This window comes from Phymastichus coffea, unplaced genomic scaffold (assembly GCF_024137745.1).
Source record: "Phymastichus coffea isolate CEN01 unplaced genomic scaffold, Cenicafe_Pcof_1.1 PCOF00011, whole genome shotgun sequence".
In the NCBI taxonomy this organism is placed as follows: Eukaryota; Metazoa; Arthropoda; class Insecta; order Hymenoptera; family Eulophidae; genus Phymastichus; species Phymastichus coffea.
The window spans coordinates 6,340,227-6,362,630 of record NW_026706822.1 but is presented as its reverse complement, the minus strand read 5'-3'; the positions used below and the strand labels follow the sequence as shown (position 1 = coordinate 6,362,630).

At 39.3% G+C, this 22,404-nt stretch overlaps 1 protein-coding gene across 2 annotated transcripts in view; it reads left to right on the top strand.

The window, feature by feature from the left end:
- The window catches only part of LOC131672106 (CD9 antigen-like), a 290,984-nt gene extending 269,898 nt beyond the window's left edge, over positions 1 to 21,086 (top strand). For both annotated transcript variants that reach the window (XM_058949077.1, XM_058949086.1), the window contains exon 6: positions 20,759 to 21,086. In XM_058949077.1, coding sequence (XP_058805060.1) covers positions 20,759 to 20,911 — 153 coding nt within the window. In that variant the 3' untranslated portion in view covers positions 20,912 to 21,086. The remainder of the gene's footprint in view (positions 1 to 20,758) is intronic.
- The last annotated feature ends 1,318 nt before the right edge of the window (positions 21,087 to 22,404 follow it).

The following is a 22,404-nucleotide window of genomic DNA, read 5'->3' as shown; positions in this document are numbered from 1 at the left end:
GCATGCTGCCCGACGCGGCATACCAGCCTAGAGCCAAAGCGCCGGCGAGGGCTAAAGCGAGCATCGCGTCTGTTGCAGAAAAGTCTTCCTTCACTGAGGCCGACTTAGAAAAATCTTTCCAAAAGTTTTTCGATAAAAAGTGGCAGCAACTTGCGGCGGCTAAGAAAGGGCTTCCCGTTCCCCTTAAGGACGTAGCACAGGAACCGACCACCGTCGGCTCCCCGAAAGATAGCAAACCTCCGGCCTACCCGCGTCAACGCGAGGGAAGACGGAGCGGGGCAAGCGGCCGTGGCCGCCCGGCAAGAAACGGTCGGGCCCAAGTCATCACTCCCAAGTCGGATAAAAACAAGGGCAAGCCTCCCGGCCCCGATGCTGAGAGATTACTCTGTTGGGACTGCAGCTGGCCTGGGTACACCAAAGCCACCTGTCCCGAGTGCTCAAAAATAGAGGCACCAAAAAACGTGGAGAGGAACGTGTAGATGAGGTCCCTACCGTTCCGATGGCGACCCGGACCTTCGCTGCAGATGCCCCCGCGGGAGAAGCGCCAACGCGTTCCGATAGCATTGCGACGAGCGCGTTGGTAGAGAAGTACCCCAGATGGTGGCTGGCGCTTAGCATCGGTCCATTTACCTGCAGGGCTCTGTACGACACTGGAGCCTCGCGCACCGTTCTGAGTCCCATCGTCCTTCAGATTGCTGCCGCGATGAACAAGCGCGTCAACATGTATGTCGGGCCCGGCGCGAAAGCAGTCGATGGTCATTATGTCCCTATCATCCGTAATGTACAGTTACCCTTTACGATAGGTGGTGTTACCCACTCGATCGACGTACTCATTTTGAGCGAGGCTGATGCTGATTGCACCCTCGGAAGTGACTTCGTTCGAGCCTTTTCCGCGTGTTTGGATCCCGAGACCAACACGATAAGGATTAAAGGTTGCGATCAGGAAGTCCCAACCACCGTCTCCTCACTTCGTGCGGAGGAGGCGATGTCGCTGGCAGCCTTGGGTATTGAAGAGATCTCTAAGGAGCAGCGACAAGAAATCGATCGAGCAGCTTGTCTGTACCGGATGGATCGAGCACGACAACGACATCGGCAGCGCGCGCCCAATTAAACAGAAATATTATCCGGTGTCGCATAAGATCGAAGAGGAGATGCACGCGCAAGTGCATAAAATGCTGCAAATGGGAATTATTCGTAAGTCCCGCAGCGAGTGGTCTAGCCCGGTGGTGATGATTCGGAAACCCGATGGCGAATACCGATTTTGTATGGACTACCGGAAGGTGAATAGCGTTACTCGCGTGAGCGCATATCCGCTGCCCTTTATGGACGCGATACTGCGAAAGCTCCAGCATGCCAGATTCGTGAGCGCAATTGACCTCGCGAGCGGATTTTGGCAGGTCCCTCTTTCGGAGAGGGCCATCCCGATAACTGCTTTCACCGTCCCAGGACTCGGGCTATTCGAATTTGTTCGGATGCCCTTCGGATTGGCTGGTGCCCCGGCAACATTTCAGATGTTGGCCGACAGGGTCATCTCGCCCGAGATGGAGCCTTATGCCTTCGCGTATCTTGACGACGTGATCATCGCTACTGAAACGTTCTCAGAGCACGTCCGCCGGCTCACGCATATTCTAAAAAGAATACGTGAAGCTAGCCTTACGATCAATCGCAAGAAGTCCCGGATTTGCATGACCGAGGTGCGTTACCTCGGCGTGCTAGTAAATCGCGATGGCACGCGCCCCGATCCAGAACGAGTCGCACCGATACTCGAGTACCCAGCCCCGAAAAATCTTCGTGCTTTGCGCAGATTCTTAGGCATGGCCTCGTGGTATCGAAAATTTCTAAACGACTACGCCACAATTTGTGAGCCGCTTAACGCGCTCACCCGCAAGGACGCCAAATTTGAATGGCAGGAGGCGCAACGGCAAGCTTTCGAGCAAGTCAAAGCCCTTTTGGCAACGGCCCCTGTCCTAGCCAGGCCCAATTTCACTGCGCCGTTCATCATCGAATGTGACGCGAGCGATACCGGCCTTGGAAGCGTTCTGCTGCAGCATATCGACGGCGAAGATCGAGTTCTGTGCTTCGCGAGCCGCGCCTTGACGGCTTGCGAACGCCGCTTGTCGGTTACCGAGCGTGAGTGCCTCGCTGTCGTATGGTCGACCGAAAAGTTCCGACCCTACGTGGAGGGGTATCACTTTACAGTTGTAACCGACCACCAGAGCCTTAAATGGCTCACTAATCTGAAACACCCAAACGGTAAGCTTGGTCGCTGGTCCCTCGCGTTGCAATCGTATGATTTCGATATTATACATCGCAGGGGTAAGGACAACGTCGTGCCTGACGCGCTTTCACGCATGTTTGAGGCCGACGAAGACGAGCTCGCGGCTACCGCTTCGTTGACACTCGACGAGAGCACTAACGACCCGTGGTATCGCAAGAGGATGCAGGAGGTCCTCGAGTGGCCCACGGATAACCTCTATTGGAAGGTTTTAGGCGGCCGGTTATATATTTATAAGCCTGACCCCATCATCGACGACCTCTTCGGAACCGACGCCATCCCGAGCTGCCAAACTCGAAGAAACGAGAGGAAGAACGCGCCGTGGCTCGGAACCTCGAGACGGCCGCGGTCGCCGACTGGCACACTCGAATTAACAAGCTTGACGACTTCCGAGCCGTTGCACTGCAACACTCGCGAGAAGCCCAAGATAGACAGGAGATGTACTACAACGCTAAGCATCGCGACGTCAGGTATATCGTCGGTGATAGAGTCTGGGCGAAGAATCGTATGCTGTCCTCCGCCGCTAACCAGACGACCGCGAAACTCAGCCCGAAATACGCGGGCCCGTTCATCGTTACCGCACGCCTCGGTCCCAACTCATACCAACTCCAGAACGAAGAAGGTTGTGACGTTGGTAAAGTCGCCGTTTGCGACTTGCGCCCGTGTTTCGACGGAGCCCAGTGCCCCGATGATGCAGCTGACAGTCCTCTCCTTGAAGGAAACGAAAACGACGAAACGATGTCGTTGAAAGGAATTTTCTCACCCGATCGCACGTAAGAAAGCGACGAGCGCGATACCTCGAACAACGACGTTTCGGTCACGAAGGTTATAGGGCCAGAGGCCTCAGCAAGCCCACGACAGGACCTTGCGCAAGGCGAAATACCGACCGCCCCAAGGAGAAGAGGTCGTCCTCGCAAGCAGAAAATGCATGCTCCCGTCGACGTATCCCCTCAGCGCTTGCGTTCCAGGAACTAACACCCTACGACTTTGCTTGTTTCCTCATTTTCTTTCTGCTTATCTCACCTTCTATGCTAATAAAACTCTGTTACTGCTTCAAAGCTTCCTGCTTCCCTAGCAGACGCTATCGCTTGATGCAGCTAATCGAGCTCATTTTCTTGCTTAACATTACGTATGCTTCGCCCTGTAGAGGATGCTGACCAACGCCGAAATAGCTCCCCTCGCCGTATGGATGGAAGAAGTGCTGCATGATGCATTCACGGCGGCCGTAGCTATTGCATCGCGCCGAAACGCTGCGCCGTCGACGCGCAGGGACGCCTCTCCGGCTCCAGCCCTGGCCTACTCCAACGCGGTAGAGGATATCCCAGCCAACATGTCGCGGGCCTCGTCAGATGATGACAGCGACGCCAGTTCCGCGGAGACTACCGTAGACCTCCCCCAGAGGATGCTACGCAGGCCGAGACGGCCGGAAGACGGTGCGGCCCGTAAGGGCGAGGATTCGCCGGACCGCAGCCCGAAACGCGCCAACGCGTCTCCCTGCTCCGCCCTGGCGGCCGCCGAGCGCTTGGAGGCCATCCTGCGACAGCGCGGCTACGGCCCCGAAGAACGCGACGCCACTACGAGCTTTAAGGCCAAGATGAATCAGGCCCCTGCGGCGGAAGAGCCACCCACCCTCGAGGATGAATGGAAAGCCCTCCAGGCTCACTTCACCGCCTGCAGAAAGGCGCGGCTTGCCGCGGAAAAAGAGGAGGAAAAGGCCTACCGAGATGGACTCGCCTTCATCGACCGTCATGGGTCCCGCGGTCTCGCTATCGCGGGAACCTACGCGACCAGACTGCAGGAGGCCATAGAGCTCAAGGCCTACCTCCAGGAGGCGATCCCCGAATGGCGGAAGGAACGCGAGGCTCGCAAACAGCGCGAGGAGACGCGGCAACGCTTACGAGAGGAGCAACGTCGAGCCCAGGAGCACCTCGAGACGGTGAAACGGTAGCTCGCAGCCTTGGGCGACCCACCGACTTCCCACTCCCGTTGAGCTTCCAACCAGGCCATCCCGAACGACCGGACGCGCCGCACGCCAGGCTATTTTGCCCTGCAAGGAGCCGCGGGAGACGAGCCGTGCAACCGCTGGGCCAGTCCCTGTCCCGACCTTTTCGGCAAGCGGGCCTGCTCCACTTGCGGCCTCACAGGAGTACCTCGAACCTCAGACTGCCCGAACTGGTCGAGGCACGTACTCCTATAGCACGGTCGAAATGCGCCAACGCAGGGAAGCCTTCCTTCGAGATCGAGAAGAGTCATCGGTCACCCACGCGGACGACGGCGACAACCGAGGTGTATCCGAGCACTAGGTCTAAAACTAAGCGCTACGACCATCCTCGCGACCTCGCCCTCGAAGTTTTCCCCTCAAGAATCAGGCATTGACGTCCATGTTTTCTTTTCTTTTCCCTTCTCGTTTTCTTTTGTCACGCGTTATTATTAGATTTGCGATCCGCGCGAGTAGAGAGAGTCGCGGTAAGCTATATTACACCTAGAGTTTCTAGTGTATAGATAAATAAAACATATTTTTTTACCACTACGATGTCTCGATTTTTCTTTATCAATTGATTTTCCTTGCTTGGTGGAGAGAGACAGGTTTTTCGACCTGGTACGCCCTGCTACCCAGTCTGGGGAAGGGGCATATAACGAGCGGCCAGACCCTCGTTATTTCTCTCTCTCCCTATACATAATTATAATTATTCTTATGTATATTTGTCTTATATTTATCCCACATGTATGGCAGCCAAAGGTAAGTCAGAGAGAGCGCTAATAGAGGGCGAGCTAGAGAGAGAATTCGGGAGGCCAGCGCGACGCGTGCGAGAAGAGATTTCGGAGAGGCGCGCGATAAGGACTCGTTCTTGTACCGACAACTTCGAAGCACGTGGACGTGTAACGAGCGGCTATACTTGTGCTTGCGATCTTTTGCTGTCCGACTTTACGCGACTAACCTTTTGTGACTGACTTTTCGGTTGTCTGCGAATACGCGAGTGTCCACTCGGTGTGAGATATCGGTGCCGAGATTGCCCCTAGTGGCTTTGGCGGGCCAGTTCCTGCGGCCGCGCGTGCGAGCCTTTAAGGTCGCCCGCTTCTTGACTGCACCCGAGCTGTACACTGCGCGTCATCGCGAGCCACGTGCGAGGCTGAGGATATCGCCTGCAGGGCTAACGCCGAGACGTTATTGTAAGTACCTTCTCGAATACATGTTTCTCTCGCTAGCTTTTCGCCGCTCTCTCTCCCGCTTACACTGCGTATTAATTTTGTATTACTCTCCGTAGTAAACTCGATGTTATTTGTATATCTGTTTTCTTCTTTTGCGCTTCCTTTTACCTATCGTAATCAATCCCGTTTCGTCCAGCTTTCGCACTTAAATTTCGTGATTATTCCAAAGCGCCCATAGGACTACACGACGCTCTCCGCGGGCCAAGGTAACAGACGCTGCACCACGACGTTCCTGTTGCCGCTGGGCTAGGCTTTGCGCAGCCTACAACGAGGCCCACACCGAGCTGTTTATTCCCCTCGTAATTTATATAACGAGTGACCCGCGCTGGGTCAAAACCCCGTTATAATATAGATATAGATATAGATATATATATATATATATATATATATATATATATATATATATATATATATATATATATATATATATATATATATATATATATATATATATATATATATTATACTTCAAAGTATATATATATATACTTTGAAGTATAATTAAGGAAACTTTACCTTTATTTTTTATGGCGCGAAGTGTTTTATAATTAGAGCTTATGTCTTTATTGAAAGGATGTAATTCAGCACAAGTTTCTCATAGCGAAATGTTGTATGAGTCGAGCGTAAATTACAATAGGAATAGAAGACTTGCTTAGTTAATTAATTGGGAGAAATAACTTAGATATAAGCCAAGTTTATTCAATATCGAGCGCTCACTTTGCAAGGCTAGGAGAGAAAATCAGCCTGTGCAAAATACAACGTATTTATACACAATTTTCTCGCCTATTTTCGCAGGATATCCCTCTCATGCAATTTACGCAAGTGTGTAAAATCATTTTCTCTTGTTTACAATAGAATAGACAGCGCTAACGAAAATCTAAATCATGTAAAAAATACAGAAGTTAATATAGATAATTTAAGTGTCATTTTCACTTATCGCAAAAATCGGAGTTAAAAGTTATTAACTAATGAAATTCGTTAATACAATAGTGTAAAATTTACAATATAATAATAAGAATTTTTTACATATAAAATAGTTTATCGCTTGTAGATGTAATTCCAAAGAGAACTACTTAAATTAGTTAATAATATTTGAATAATAATCAATTTTCGTATTTTTGCAAAATCTTATAATTCGTATACAGGGTGAGTCATTTTAATCTATGGATCCCCATATCTCAAATTCTATGCATAGCACAGAAAAATAGTTCAGACAAAACTTGCTCAATACCAAGGGGGCCATATTTCGGTAACTTAAATTTGACCTTGAACATGATGGGACAAGGTTATTTCAAGGTCAATGTTTTATTTAAATAGGAACCCTTACTTTTTATCTCGGATTCGGATTCTGCGTTGAATTCTACGTTCAAATCATGTAATATGTGTGAGGTCCAAATGACCCCTACCCCACCCCAAAGTCATTTTGAAGTCAACCTTACTTTTTAAATGGGACCCCTCATTTTTCGTCGCAAGTTTAAATTCTACGTTAAATTGTACGTTTAGATCATGAGATATTTATAGAATCCGAATGACTCCCACCCCATCCCAAAGTTATTTCAAGGTTAGTCTTACTTTTTAGTGGAAACCCCCATTTCTCACACCGGATTTGAAAAAAGTGGGAAATTATATAATAAATTGAAAATTATTGGTTTCATCTTAAAGAACTTAAGATTTTATAAAATTTATTTAATTTTAATTTCTATCCAAAAAAGTGTAGATGTAAATATCTTCTAGTTATGCATTGCAAAATAATAAATTTTCCAATAATATTGTTATGAATGAAAAATTTTCCAGTAATATTGTTAATACGCAAAGTCATGCATAATACTTTCACGATTGTAAACTAGAACGTTTCGGATTGGTATTATTTTGTTCTAAAATCTTGTATTAATTATTAAATCTTGATCAGATTATTACCAAAGTAAGTTAAGGTTCCAAGTCCTTGAGTTATTTTGTGGTCGCATACTCAATAGAGATGGTAGATTATACCCCTACTAAAATTGTCGATATGATAATGATTTTAGGCGAATGTCATAACAATTATGTCGCTGCATCGAGACTGTACCCTGAATTGAGGCATTTTATCTGATTTATATGAAATTAAAAAAAAAAAGAGTGGAAAAATCTTTCCCTGAGCCAAAAAAGTCGAAAAATTTTTTTTCAAAAAAAATCAAAAACAAACTTTTACGTTATTCTACGTAAAAAACGAAACATTTTTTTATATAAGTTTTTTTCTATCAGTTGAATGTACGGAGATATGAAAAGTTGAAGTAAAGTGTAAAATTTTGGGAAAACAGCTGACACCGGCATCATATACGAGGATGGTCCGATAAGTACTTAGCCTACAAAAGAAAAACGAAAATTTTGGAAAAGTGGCGTTTTATTTTTCAATATAGTCTCCTTTTAGTTCGATACACTTGGCCCAGCGATGCTCCAACTTCTTTAACCCGTCTGAAAAATACGTTTCCTTGAGGTCTGAAAAGTAGGCTTCCGAGGCAACGATTACCTCCTCATTCGACTCAAATTTCTGCCCGGCGAGTGACTTTTTCAAGTTTGGAAACAAAAAGGTGATTAAGATAGGGTTTGGAAAGAGCCACAAAATGCCGTGCTTCAAATTTTTATGTTATTTTTTCCCGAAATTTGGCGGGAGATCAAAGATGAACAAGAAGTTTTAGAATTTTCAGTCTTCAATTATCAATTGAAAAAAATAGAAAAAAAATTTTATTATATTCATGATTCACACCATTTGAAAGCACTTTTCAAGAGCTTTAAAAAAGTAGGTGACCGGGAGTGTATGTAGATTCATGAGTTTAGTGGGTTGCAGTAATACAGTGAAAATAAAAGAAGAGTTTGTAGATAGGACCGTGCAACGGTAGTCGATTTAAGTAATCGAACCGTTCGCGATCTTGCTTCTCGCGCATTAGTTCTAATAGTTAAGAGAGAGAGGGGGCGCGCGATCTTTTGAATAGGCAGTTACGCCTCAGCTGTGAACGCGAGTTACCGCCGATTTGTTTTCGCACTTTGTTTTCGCCGAATAAAGTTTTCTTTGGTCAATTACGTGCGTGTGTGCAACGACAGTATTGCAGCAGCAAGCAGCGGAGCAGCAGCAGCAGATAAAAGCGAATTGAGGCAGCGCAGCTGATAATAGAGGGGCAGCAGCAGTTGAAATTTTTGCAACAACAATTACGGCTGATCACCGTAATTGCACCGTATAGTAGGTGCAGCTCCCGTCATATTAAGTGATACAAAATACTTTCGATATTTTGTATATTCGTGATAGTGTTATTTTTTGTATTCGCGCCGAGCGTTAGTTCGCGGTAATATTCGAATCTTCTCTCTCTCTCCTTCTCACGGAAAATAGTTAATTGTAAAATCCTATTCGCGAGCGTTAGTCTTTCGGCCCTACAAAGACTGTAGTGATTTTTTTTATTAATTAAAGTCTGTTAAATTTATTCGCCGTTTTCGTCATTTAATTTTCCTAGTAGCTTAAGTAATTGAAAAAGGCTTAGGTTTTAAACCAATTACGTCTAGGGGATTAAGAAGTTTAGGAGTAAAGTCGCTCACACTTAAAACTCATCAAGTGTAACAAGACACATGACTTAAGGTGAGTTCAACTCCGTTCGATAGAAGACAACTAGGATAAATCATCTGACGTTAAGGCGAATACACGTATTATCATACGTGTTTAACGGAGCGGTGGTTTGCTCTGCATCGTGGGAGTTTGTTCTTAAATAAATTTCCAATTTTCAGATTTATCTCCCCCGTTACAACCGTTACAACGTAATATACAAAATAACTGAAGATAATAGCAATAAAATAATTTCAAATAAACTAGCATCAGCTTCTAGTAATCCAATTTAATAAACAAAATTCTATAGGATGACTTACGGATCAATTACATGGGAAATAACAAAGCCCTACTCTATTTTGATAAAGGTTTACAAGGTAACAAAACTTTTGTAAACTCTGTTTACTCATTTGAACTTCAACCTAAACACAAAGACCTTATAGTACTTTATGACATCGTATTCACCTTAACTTGCCAATGTACCTGTATAAAGCAATACCAGAGAATTATCACTACACCAATTTTCACTAACCTACTTCAGAACCACATGTGCAATTGGACATCCTTGCCCAATAAGATTCAATCACAGTGAAAAAATAAAATACATTATGTACCACAATGCTAAAATAGGAAATTATACCACAGCTAGATCAAAACTTATTAGATTCTGATGAAGAAGAATATCAAAAAAGCGCAATTATTTAATAAAAAATTTATCGAAACTACTATATTAGTTTTAAGTTTGTAATAAGTGCATCCAGACCGGCAAACAGGAAATTTTCCTCTGCTGGATTACAAATTTTGTAAAAAATTGTTTGTAATGGATATACGAGGTGTGTTCAAAAAGTAAGGTGACTTTTCAAATTTCACGGGCAACGCCCTTTCGATTATCGATTTTTTTGTTTTGTTATGTTGGTACACTCTTCCCGAACATCTGTACCAAGTTTCAAGTGTATAGCATTTTTTATTTGGTTGTGAGAGGCGTAAAGGTTATAAGTGTTTTGCGTGCTCGGCGATTTCTTGCTATCGAAAAATATGGATCAAAGGATTTGCATCAAATTTTGTATAAAAAATAAAATAAAGTGCTCCGAAACACTTGAAATGTTGACGGTGGCATATGGTGAAACTGTTCTGAGTAAAAAAAATGTTTACAAGTGGTACAAACTCTTCCAAGATGGCCGGGAAGATGTCAATAACGCTCGCTCTGGACGCCCAAGCACGTCAACAACTGATGAAAACGTTCAAGCAGTGAAGAAAATTGTTCTGGAAAATCGTCGAATCACTATCAGAGAAGTTGCTGAGGATGTTGGTATATCGCTTGGCTCGTGCCATGAAATTTTTTCTAACATTTTGGGCATGAGACGTGTGTCAGCGAAATTTGTTCCGAAATTGCTAAATTTTGACCAAAAGAACCGTCGCATGAACATCGCTCAAGAACTGTTGAATGACGTCAACGACGACCCAGATTTACTCAAAAGGGTCATAACTAGTGACGAATCATGGGTATATGGTTATGATATCGAAACCAAAGTCCAATCGTCCCAATGGAAGAGCCCAAATTAGCCAAGACCGAAAAAAGCACGCCAAGTTCGATCAAATGTCAAAGTTTTGCTCACTGTTTTCTTCGATTACCATGACGTGGTGCATCAGGAGTTCTTACCATATGGACGTATGGTCAATAAACAGTATTATCTTGAAGTTATGCGCCGTTTGCGAGAAGCAATACGAAGAAAACCCCCAGAATTGTGGAAAAACAATTCATGGCTTTTGCATCACGATAATGCCCCTGCTCACTCATCTTTGCTTGTGAAAGATTTTTTGGCCAAAAACAACACCACAATCATGCCTCAGCCACCATATTCACCGGATTTGGCCCCATGTGACTTTTTCTTGTACCCAAAACTAAAGAGACCTATGAGGACGGAGATTTGCAACGATTGAAGAGATAAAGACTGCATCGCTGGAAGAGCTCAAGGCTATACCGAAAAGTGCTTATGAGAAGTGCTTTGTGGATTGGAAAAACCGTTGGCATAAGTGTATTGTATCTAAGGGGGATTACTTTGAATATTACATAAATATTGATAAATAAATAAATATTTTTTCTTAAAAATACAAAGTCACCTTACTTTTTGAACACACGTCATATACAACCATTCAATGTAATTATGTATATGTACTATGGATAACAATAAATAATAAAATATTGCGTGCTGTTCGACGCCACATAGGTGGAATGGTTTTTTTCGTTACTCTCACTTTTGAGTTTATTAAACAGACGACTATATTTTGTCTATTTATTTCTCTCTCTCTCTCTCTCTCTCTCTCTCTCTCTCTCTCTCTCTTGCTCACTATCTTTTTCCCCTGTCATTATACTCATACTATGGTGTATAGCTATTCCTTTTTTTCTTTCAAATGGTTTCCCTGAATATTAGATATAACACTTTCTATTCTTTAAATTCTTGCTTACTTGCAATTAATCTGAATTCAAATTTTCACGTATCTCAGCAACATGTCACAAATTATATATAGTTCTAGAAGATCGACAAAGTGTCTAGATTTTTTTCTGTCCGTAAAAAAGCTGTCTATGAAGATAGTAGACGGCCATTTCAATTACTTGTTGATATAGCAAAAGGTTTAGTTTTTTGTAAATAATATTGAAACAAAGTAATAACAGAAGACACGTATATATGTAGAATATGTTTTGAAAAGTAAAAAACACATCTGAAGAAAAATTAAAAGAAACACAGGATTCAGGCCTAACAGACTCAATATCTTTTGATCAAACTATTCAATCTCAATCTTCTTTACCTGTAGATCCTCAGACTTCTGTTAGCAGTGTTTAGTTACATGAAGAAGTGAATAAAATCATCGTTATGGACAAATTTTCTTTTTCGCCATTTAAGACTTCTTTAAGTATTGATGAGATGTCACTTACCAATTATGTCAATCGTAACACAAACAGTCGGTAAACTATTTTCATGAAATAAGTGATCGTAAAATTATAAAGCTTTACAATGTTTGAAGAGAAAAAGTATAATTGAAAGACTGTAAATATGCGACGAATGGAACGGAAATTTAAGTTTAGTCTTAGAAAGTGAAAATCTAAATTATAAAGAAAAATTACGTCTACTGACTCTTGTACCTTCAAGTGTCACAAGTGATTACGTATTATCACACAAAGAGGAACTACAGATTACAGAATATTGAAAAAAGCTCCTAGAAAATAAAGGTTGATATAAAAAGCCCAATCTATACACTGATAATCTTCTGAAGAGTAAAATCTAGCGAATATTATTTGAACGATTTGAATTGTTCTCGTCAAAGTCCGAACAAAACCGATGTGGTTATTGTAAAAATAGATAACACTGTAGAAAAGAAAGTCAAACGCTTTCTATCTCGCAGTATCAAAGAAATTTGCAATCTGATTATGTAACAGAATCTATATTTCATAAAATCAAGATCTAAAATATATCAGTTGCGAACAAAATTGATTATAACTCAACCTTTAAATGACTCATATTTATACAGGGTGTCTCAGACCACCCGTCCACCCCCCAAAGTGTGCCGAAAAAGTTTTTTTTTTCAAAAATTGATAACGCAATTATATATTAATAGAGTACGCTCTATCGATTGGACGTAAAATCAACTTCTGGTTCCAACCGGAAATGGCCTATTCAGACCGGAAGTGCATGAGAATCCATTTTTTTAAATAAAATATGCATACTTTTTTTCAGATTCAGATTCTACGGTAAAAAATACGAAAATTTCATAAGAAGAATTTTTTGAAAAAAGTTGATATTTGACCTCTAATTGACGTCTGAAGTCTGTAATCCACCAGTTCGTACTCAAGCTACGAATATGCACGTTTTAACAATGGAATAGGATAATGTGGCTCCTCTAAGAGGTTTTCGAATAACATAAATAATGATAATTTGTTTTATTAGAACCTAACATAATGAAAATTTTTATAACATAATTAGATTTTATCTTCTATTGTTCTGTAAATAAAATTTTTTTATGAATAACGCTGAAATAACTGTGCGAAAATAGACGGTGAAGATTTGACAAAAACTTTAATGTTCAAAATGCGCTCCGCCATGAAAAATACATGCTTGAACTCTTCTTTGGAAATTATCAACAGCTCTTCTAATTTCTGCTGCCTGCAGCGACCGAATTGCATCCGTGATTCTGCCAATCATATTGGCTCTCGTTGTCGGACGTTCTTGGGAAACTATGTCCTTTCCTCTTCCCCACAAATAGTAATCCAGGATAGTCAGATCTGGGGATCAAGGTGGATAATTGACAAGACCAAACCTTCCAATCCACCTATTGGGAAACATACGATTCAAACTATTTCGGCAGATATGTGCCGTATGTGCAGGACATGCATCTTGCTGAAATCACATGTCACGCCGTAACTGCAGCGGGAGGTTTTCCGGGGATTTTGTGGTGACCAATAACAACAATTCCACGTATTAAGTTCTGCATCACTCTTGAAGGTACATTCATTCGAAAATAGAACAGATCTGTGAAACTCATCTCTTTGGCGGATTGACTAGTTGCAAAACTCAAGTCGTTGGCGAAAATTTTCAAAGCTGCTTTTTAAGACCTATCTTGTATAACGCGATCGCAGAGTTTGAAATACATAACATTCGATAAAGTATGCTGATTTTTTAAAGCCTACGTAATTTATTAAATTAAAACAAATTATCATTATTTATGTTATTATAAACAAATGTTGCTACTGTAACGAAATCTCTTATGTTTTGAGAATAAAGATTTTTATCTCGCTAAACTAATTTGTTTTGGAATTTCATTTCCCCTAATTTCATAAAAGTACGCTATGTAAATACATAGATTAATAATAACAAGAATAAATGAAAAAACGACGAGATTCATATTTTTGTAATATTAAGGCTAAAATTTTAAAAGTACTTCATTCTTTATAAATCTAATATTTTCTTTTGTTTTACCTCTAAATGACCTTGAATTGACCTCAAAATGACCTGATAAGATCAAACTCACCTTGGATTCGGACTCAGCGACCCCGAAAACCTCTTAGAGGAGCCACATTATCCTATTCCATTGTTAAAACGTGCATATTCGCAGCTTGAGTACGAACTGGTGGATTACAGACTTCAGACGTCAATTAGAGGTCAAATATCAACTTTTTTCAAAAAATTCTTATTATGAAATTTTCGTATTTTTTACCGTAGAATCTGAATCTGAAAAAAAAGTATGCATATTTTATTTAAAAAATGGATTCTCATGCACTTCCGATCTGAATACGCCATTTCCGGTTGGAACCGGAAGTTGATTTTACGTCCAATCGATAGAGCGTACTCGATTTATATATAATTACGTTATCAATTTTTGAAAAAAAAACTTTTTCGGCACACTTTGGGGGGTGGACGGGTGGTCTGAGACACCCTGTATGTATACCGTGCAAATTTCGATCTACTAACGGTAGCTTTAGATAAATATTGCAAGAGGAAAAATACGAGTTTTCAAACTTCAAGCAAAAACTATTGTCAATGATAATTTGCTCTATAAGGAAAACGATTCATGTCTTTTTATGGGAGGAAGGATTGATATTTGATGAAATTACTTTTGCATTTTAGGAAAATAATGATCTTGTAAAAGAAACTTGCGCGTTCGACGTATTCTTCAAAGAACTAAACAGTTCCACAGATAAAACGAGGAAACATAAACGATTCAAAGAACTGCAGCAAAATGAAATTAATTTGGAAAAGCAAAAGACGTTTAAATGAAAATAGTGTTATTTTACACGGAGATTTTGCAGAAAATTATCCTGTAATTCAGAAAGATAGCCACCAGTCATACCATTGCACGAATACGTAAAAAATTTCTATTTTTACTTCAGTGTGTTATGTCGGTAATATAACTAAAAGTTTTGGCATTATAAGTGATGATAAAAAACACGATATAACGTTTGCTTTAACAGCTATAAAGTTAATAAAAATTTTCAATGTAGCTTAGATTCAGTTTTCAGAGAGCATTTCGGCGCACTTCTGTTCTGAATGAGCACTTAATCGCAAGTAAAAATTTAAAAATCATAAATAGAACTTGGAATCGTAATAACAGTAGATACTATTAGGCAAATCTATTTTTCTTGTAGATTTTAATTTTCAAAAATTGAAACAATAGCACATCTTCCACTCTGCGAATATCTAAAAAATTTTTCTACAAAGAAAATAGGGTAGAATAATTTGCTAAAAATAGCACAATTTCATTATAACACCATATAAGTATTGACATTCATATAAGTATTGACATTGCTCATAGATATACTCCGCATGAATTAGTTTTCACTTATCTACCTAGGTTACCCTCTAGTGATCCCTTGAAAATTTCGGAACAGGTCTCTACATTTAACAATTATTTAATCAATCTGATAAGAAATATGAAAGACGTTGCTTATCTAGTACCAGAAAATTGACTAATTTCAAAAGAAAGATCAAAAAAGTATTATGATTGATTTATAAATTCAAGCAATTTTAATGAAGGAGATCAAGTGTGGATTGTAAAAAAGCTAAACCTGGAAAAACTTGAGAAAATTAGAATATAAGACCTTTCAAAATCCTAGACATAACAGAAAGCAACAATGTCATAATAAATAAAAGTAAAATCTCGATTACAGTTCATGGAAAAAAATTCATTTTACGTAAAAAAAACTAATGTTTTTGTTCTGTTATCGAAGTTTTCAACTATCTCGACCGTGTATTTAAAAATTTTCGTTACTAATTACAACCTTGAGCCTAAGTGATGTGGTAATTGGATATCATTGTGGCTCAACAACATCAAATATAATAACCTTTTCCTTACTGGATTTGGAGGAGTGAGACTTTCACGAAACTGCTTTCAATTCAACGACAATGCATAGAACTTAGCTAAGTAGCCGAGTTCCGAGAAGTTCAGGTATTCCAATGAAAAATCGAGCAGTGTTTACTTGTAAATGGCTGAAATATCTTATACCCAAGCCCAATGGAGTATAAAAGAATATATATGAATTAAACTATGAATAATGCCGACTTGTTCATGAAACCGAAATTTTCAAATATGCCAATTTCCACACAATAGCAAATTTAAAAGTAAACGCTACAACATCGAAAGGCATAAATTTTATGGGCAGCGCGGAAGGTAGAATCTGTAATGGAGTATCCTACGTTGATAATTTCGGATCGTAGAATAAAGCATTCGTACAAGAAACAATAAAAATCACACTAGTCCGAAACAACGCTAAAGCTAGCTTAAGTAGTGATAAGCTAAGACTAAGTTTGGGTATGGTTCGTAATTTTCAGAAAAATATTGCTTAAATATAGAAGGAGGTTATACATTCTGCGATATTTTACTGCAACGAGAATGTTAAAAATTCATATGATATTTTATATAAAGATTTAGCTATGAAATACTCTAGCGACGCCAATCACGAAGTAATACATATACATTCAGCCTTACAGATGTAACTTTTGCCTTTACAGTTAAAGATAACATAAAAGATGTAATAGAGAATTCCTCAGAACAGAACACTCAAAATTATTCATTGCCAAGAAAAGTAATTATATACCAATTCGAGAACGACTTCGTTAATAGCAGAGGTGGTGTAAATTTAAACTTATATACTGATGTTAATTCATAATTCGTATATATTGAAAAGTATTTCACGAGGCAACTAAATAATTTATATCTAAATTTATTGATAGGAAAATATGGAGTTGAAAAAAAAATAATTCAAAATTCCCGATCTATCGCTATTCTTGCCCCAGATGAATTTACATACAACATCATGAAAAAGCCCAATTACGTAACAAAAATCGTTGGTGAAATAATGTTTGAAAAATTGTATACCAACGTTGCTTTGGTCCAAGTCAGCTTCACCATATGCCACAGTCAACATTCGGAATGCGTTCACGCACTTTATTTTGTTTTTCACACAAAATTTAATACAGATTCTTTGATCCATTTTTTAGAATAGGCAAAAATCGAAGACGAGCCAAAACACATCCAAGCAAAACAGCTGTCAAAAATTAACTGAACATTCAAAATGGTCGATCTTATCAGCATAAGTAAGGGACATGAGTACCAACATAACGCTACAAGAAAATAAAAAAATTAAATTTACCTAGCCGGCGAAAATTCAAAATTCGATACTTTTTAAACAGACCTCGTATAATGTAACTATCCGAACCCTCGAAACTTCTTGAAAACCTTGTACGTACATAGAAAACTGTCGAGCTTCCTGAAAACTCTCAATCTTCTTGACTTCAGGCACATAGGCTTTCGAAGGAGCCAGTCCACCGTGTAACGGTCCTATTTATGAGCTATTTATTAGATCACTGAATTACCGCGACCAGTCTAACGCATCTATCTGTTTATTCAAATTAATACATTAAGCGGCGCTACCTCACTGTTTACTCGATTATATTCATATAAGAGTCGAATCAAAATAAATAGCGTGACTTAACAAAGTAATAGATATACACCATAAGAAACTAGGGCATCGTCTGACTTTCCCTGAAACATTGTACTTATTTATATATAGTTGATTTATTTATTATTATTAGAGTACATTTGATTTATCTATTTATTTTATCGACAAGTAGAGTAAAATTATTAGAAACAAATTCTTACTCATTAGCTAGATACGAGAGTTCGAATTATTATTATTTATAAGTGATACGAACATCACAACAGATACCGATTGCGTTGGCCTTTTGGATGTATTGACAACAAATAACGATACTTATCCTTTTCGATTTTTTCAAGGCCTTTGACACTGTATATCATAGCACGCTTGATAATTTTGAGTAAAACTTTATACTTTGTTTCTGTATCTTGATCTACTCCCAAAGATTAAGATTAACAATTTTGAGGTTCCATTTTCGCGCATTGTAAAGAGCTTTAGTTTGATGATCTCGTCACTACAATGGAAGCCTCTTGTTTCCGATATTATCTGCAAAACCCACTGCTCTTTAAATACACTTAAATTTTATGAGAAATCTCCTTCCCTTCAAGAAAAACTTAGTGGAAGCATTGGTTTTCCCTTACTTCCACTATGTCTCCTTAGCCTTCAGTCACCTAAATAAAACCAGAACCTTGGCCTTACATGTTGTTCAAAATGCTTGCACGCACTTCGTCATACGCTGCTCCTCGTTTATCGCTATTAAAAATATTAAGTCTCGTGTTACTTTTTACAGACTGTGTTTGGGTTGGCTGTCCTTCCAGTTCCATAATCACGTTATACTCTCGCTTCTCATTTACAAAACTATCTGCATCCATTATCCATTCTACCTCTCAACCTATATTCGACTATCAAATCATGACTTTAATAAAAATTAGATCATGATCCTCCCATATCATTTCAGTACCAAGCTCCACGGATTAAGGCTTGGTTCCGTTCGTCTTTTATCTAACAATAAGTCATGTATTTACTAAACCAACTCCCAGTCACTTTCTTCGACATAAGTAGACACCGTGGACCCTAGCATTGGCTATTTTCTCTGTATACGGCTTTGAATATTTGACTTTCCATCAGAAGGCCGTGAATAATAGTTTAACCAATATCACTGCTCTATCCTCATTTTGTCCTTCCTACCCATTTAATATCAGTGCCTTCACTTCTTCTACTGAATATCTCTTAACTTTTAGACGCTACCTTTTCTAAAACATCTCCTTCCAACTTACTGTTTGAGATAATCCTACCCATTCAGATTTTCTACTATCTGACCTCATTTACGAGGTGTGTTCAAAAAGTAAGGTGACTTTGTATTTTTAAGAAAAAATATTTATTTATTTATCAATATTTATGTTGTCCCCTTCAAAGTAATCTCCCTCAGATACAATACACTTATGCCAACGGTTTTTCCAATCCTCAAAGCACTTCTCATAAGCACTTTTCGGTATAGTCTTGAGTTCTTCCAGCGATGCAGTCTTTATCTCTTCAATCGTTGCAAATCTCCGTCCTCATAGGTCTCTTTAGTTTTGGGAACAAGAAAAAGTCACATGGGGCCAAATCCGGTAAATATGGTGGCTGAGGCATGATTGTGGTGTTGTTTTTGGTCAAAAAATCTCTCACAAGCAAAGATGAGTGAGCAGGGGCATTATCGTGATGCAAAAGCCATGAATTGTTTTTCCATAATTCTGGGCGTTTTCTTCGTATTGCTTCTCGCAAACGGCGCATAACTTCAAGATAATACTGTTTATTGACCATACGTCCATATGGTAAGAACTCCTGATGCACCACGTCATGGTAATCGAAGAAAACAGTGAGCAAAACTTTGACATTTGATCGACCTTGGCGTGCTTTTTTCGGTCTTGGCTAATTTGGGCTCTTCCATTGGGACGATTGGACTTTGGTTTCGATATCATAACCATATACCCATGATTCGTCACTAGTTATGACCCTTTTGAGTAAATCTGGGTCGTCGTTGACGTCATTCAACAGTTCTTGAGCGATGTTCATGCGACGGTTCTTTTGGTCAAAATTTAGCAATTTCGGAACAAACTTCGCTGACACACGTCTCATGCCCAAAATGTTAGAAAAAATTTCATGGCACGAGCCAAGCGATATACCAACATCCTCAGCAACTTCTCTGATAGTGATTCGACGATTTTCCAGAACAATTTTCTTCACTGCTTGAACGTTTTCATCAGTTGTTGACGTGCTTGGGCGTCCAGAGCGAGCGTTATTGACATCTTCCCGGCCATCTTGGAAGAGTTTGTACCACTTGTAAACATTTTTTTAACTCAGAACAGTTTCACCGTATGCCACCGTCAACATTTCAAGTGTTTCGGAGCAGTTTATTTTATTTTTTACACAAAATTTGATCCAAATCCTTTGATCCATATTTTTCGATAGCAAGAAATCGCCAAGCACGCAAAACACTTATAACCTTTACGCCTCTCACAAACAAACAAAAAATGCTATACACTTGAAACTTGGTACAGATGTTCGGGAAGAGTGTACCAACATAACAAAACAAAAAAATCGATAATCGAAAGGGCGTTGCCCGTGAAATTTGAAAAGTCACCTTACTTTTTGAACACACCTCGTACCTCTCTTTCATTTGATGTTTCTATCATTCCTACTTAAATTCCCTTTCAGCGTTTAAGTTTAAGTCTTAACTAGTCACCTGGATAATTTGATCATTATACGAGTATGTTTATTAGATGCACCTACGTTTGTATATAAATACTTATATCTAATTGTCAATTCCAAGCGTGTGTTGCCTTCCTCTTATATTATTTATTTATTTACTTTGTTAATTATATACGTAATTTTTTTATATTACCTATTATACTTATTGCATGTTTAATTACGCTATTTCGTATTATTTGCACTAGCTCCTGTATTTACTGCGGCTTATGGCTTTATAGTAAATACAGGTTCATGGCTTAATAAAATTCACTCTCGTTATTACTCTCTCTCTGTCTCTCTTTATCACTTTCTCTTGTGTCCATTGCTGCCGAATAAGTTAAAATTAATATAATTAGTCTCGGTATTGCGAGCCATTGAAATTAATACAATACTTTATTATTACTTGTATAAGATTACGCGTTTACGAGTTTCGATTTTATTAATATTGGTTTTATAATACTACTCTATAAATAATGCATTCATATGAAGTCGTTGATAATTAAATATATATAATAATTTTGAATAATACAAATTTTTTGTGTTGCAGGGCTGCACAGATAAAATTTTGGGAGAATTGAAAACAAAGAGTAATATCTTCATTAGTATAATTGTTGGGTTAAATATTCTGGAGTTCATAGGTTTAATTTTTTCATTGATTCTCTGCTGTGCTATTGGATCAAATCGTCCATATAAGGCTTAGCGATAAAAACATTAACAAAGGACTAACATATACTTGTATGTATAGGTTTTTGTACGAGATTAACAGGTCGATGTCAAACTTCACAATTTAATCTCATTTGTAAACATCCATTGTTTTAGAATACCTAGAATTCTTTGAAAAAGAATAAAGAAATACATCTAATATAATGAATCAAGTGTGAAATTCATTAATATATTATCATAAAATAGATTATTTAAAATACAATATATTTTATGTATGTACTTCTATATTTAGTATATATAACATATATATATATATATATATATATATATATATATATATATACCATGCATCCATACATAGACATATACAATGTTTACAAATATAAAATGTAGGATATCTTTCTTTAAATTTCATGATTGTCTTTTCAATTAAAAAATTAAACGAAAATATGATTGTATCTTATTTTACTATATATTATCGATATTTTGTTAATTAAGGATAACTTCTAAAAATACTTTTCTACTGCATTGATAGCAATGTATAACTACTCTTTGTAAAATCCACTCCCACACAATAATTTTTACCCACCCATCAACAAAATTAACCTATAGAACTCAACGGAAGTATATTTTAAAGAACTTTACAAAATTTGTTATATGATGTATTTTCAAATTATACTGTCCTTATGTACAGTGCGGCAAAAATCAAAATAAAAATTACAAAATTCTCTTCTCATTTAAAATGGCTCGCCATTCTTTTAAAAAAATTTCATTTAAAAGTAGAAATTGAAACAAACTATTTTGTAGCTCTTTATATTGTGACGGTAAACGTCAAATTAGCGCTGATTATTTAGCTTAATTGCTGCCTGTGAGGGCAGCATCTGCCGGGGGGACGAAATAGGTAACGAAGGAATTCGGCACGCGAGCAGACGGAACGCACGCAATAGAATTCGAACGAGTGAAGCATTGACCATTGTTGTGTCCGCCCGCTTTCGCTATTACCGCCGCCGATTCACGTACCCTTGACCACCATACGCTGAGACAGTGATATCCAGCTGAGAGCCAGTTATCCAGGACTGTAGCCGCCAAGGAGCCATCCAGCTACCAGTTTGAGGCCAAGCCGAGTGTGTGTGTGTGAGGTTTCGCCATCGAGGGCGAAACCATTCCGTGCGCGCATTCGCGACCCGCGAACTAAACATTTAAAAACTGTTCCGTGCTGTGCGATTTGTCGCTGTGTTCCCCGATCGCCTGCAAATATAAGGTAAGCTGGCCAGCTTAATTTCGCGATCGCGGTTGCGTGATTAATAATCAATTTCTAATATTCGATGCGTGCATGTAACGGCTCTAATAACAAAGAGCAGCGAGCGTACCGGCAAAGCGTGTTGTCGATGAGCGAGCGTCAACGTAAACAAACGCGCGGGCCGACCTTCTGTAGAGTATAAGGAATAATAAAAGATCTAGTTCATTTTACTAACAAGTGTTTTCTTTTGATTCGCTTATATCTCATAGCTTCCACTCACTTTCCTTCAA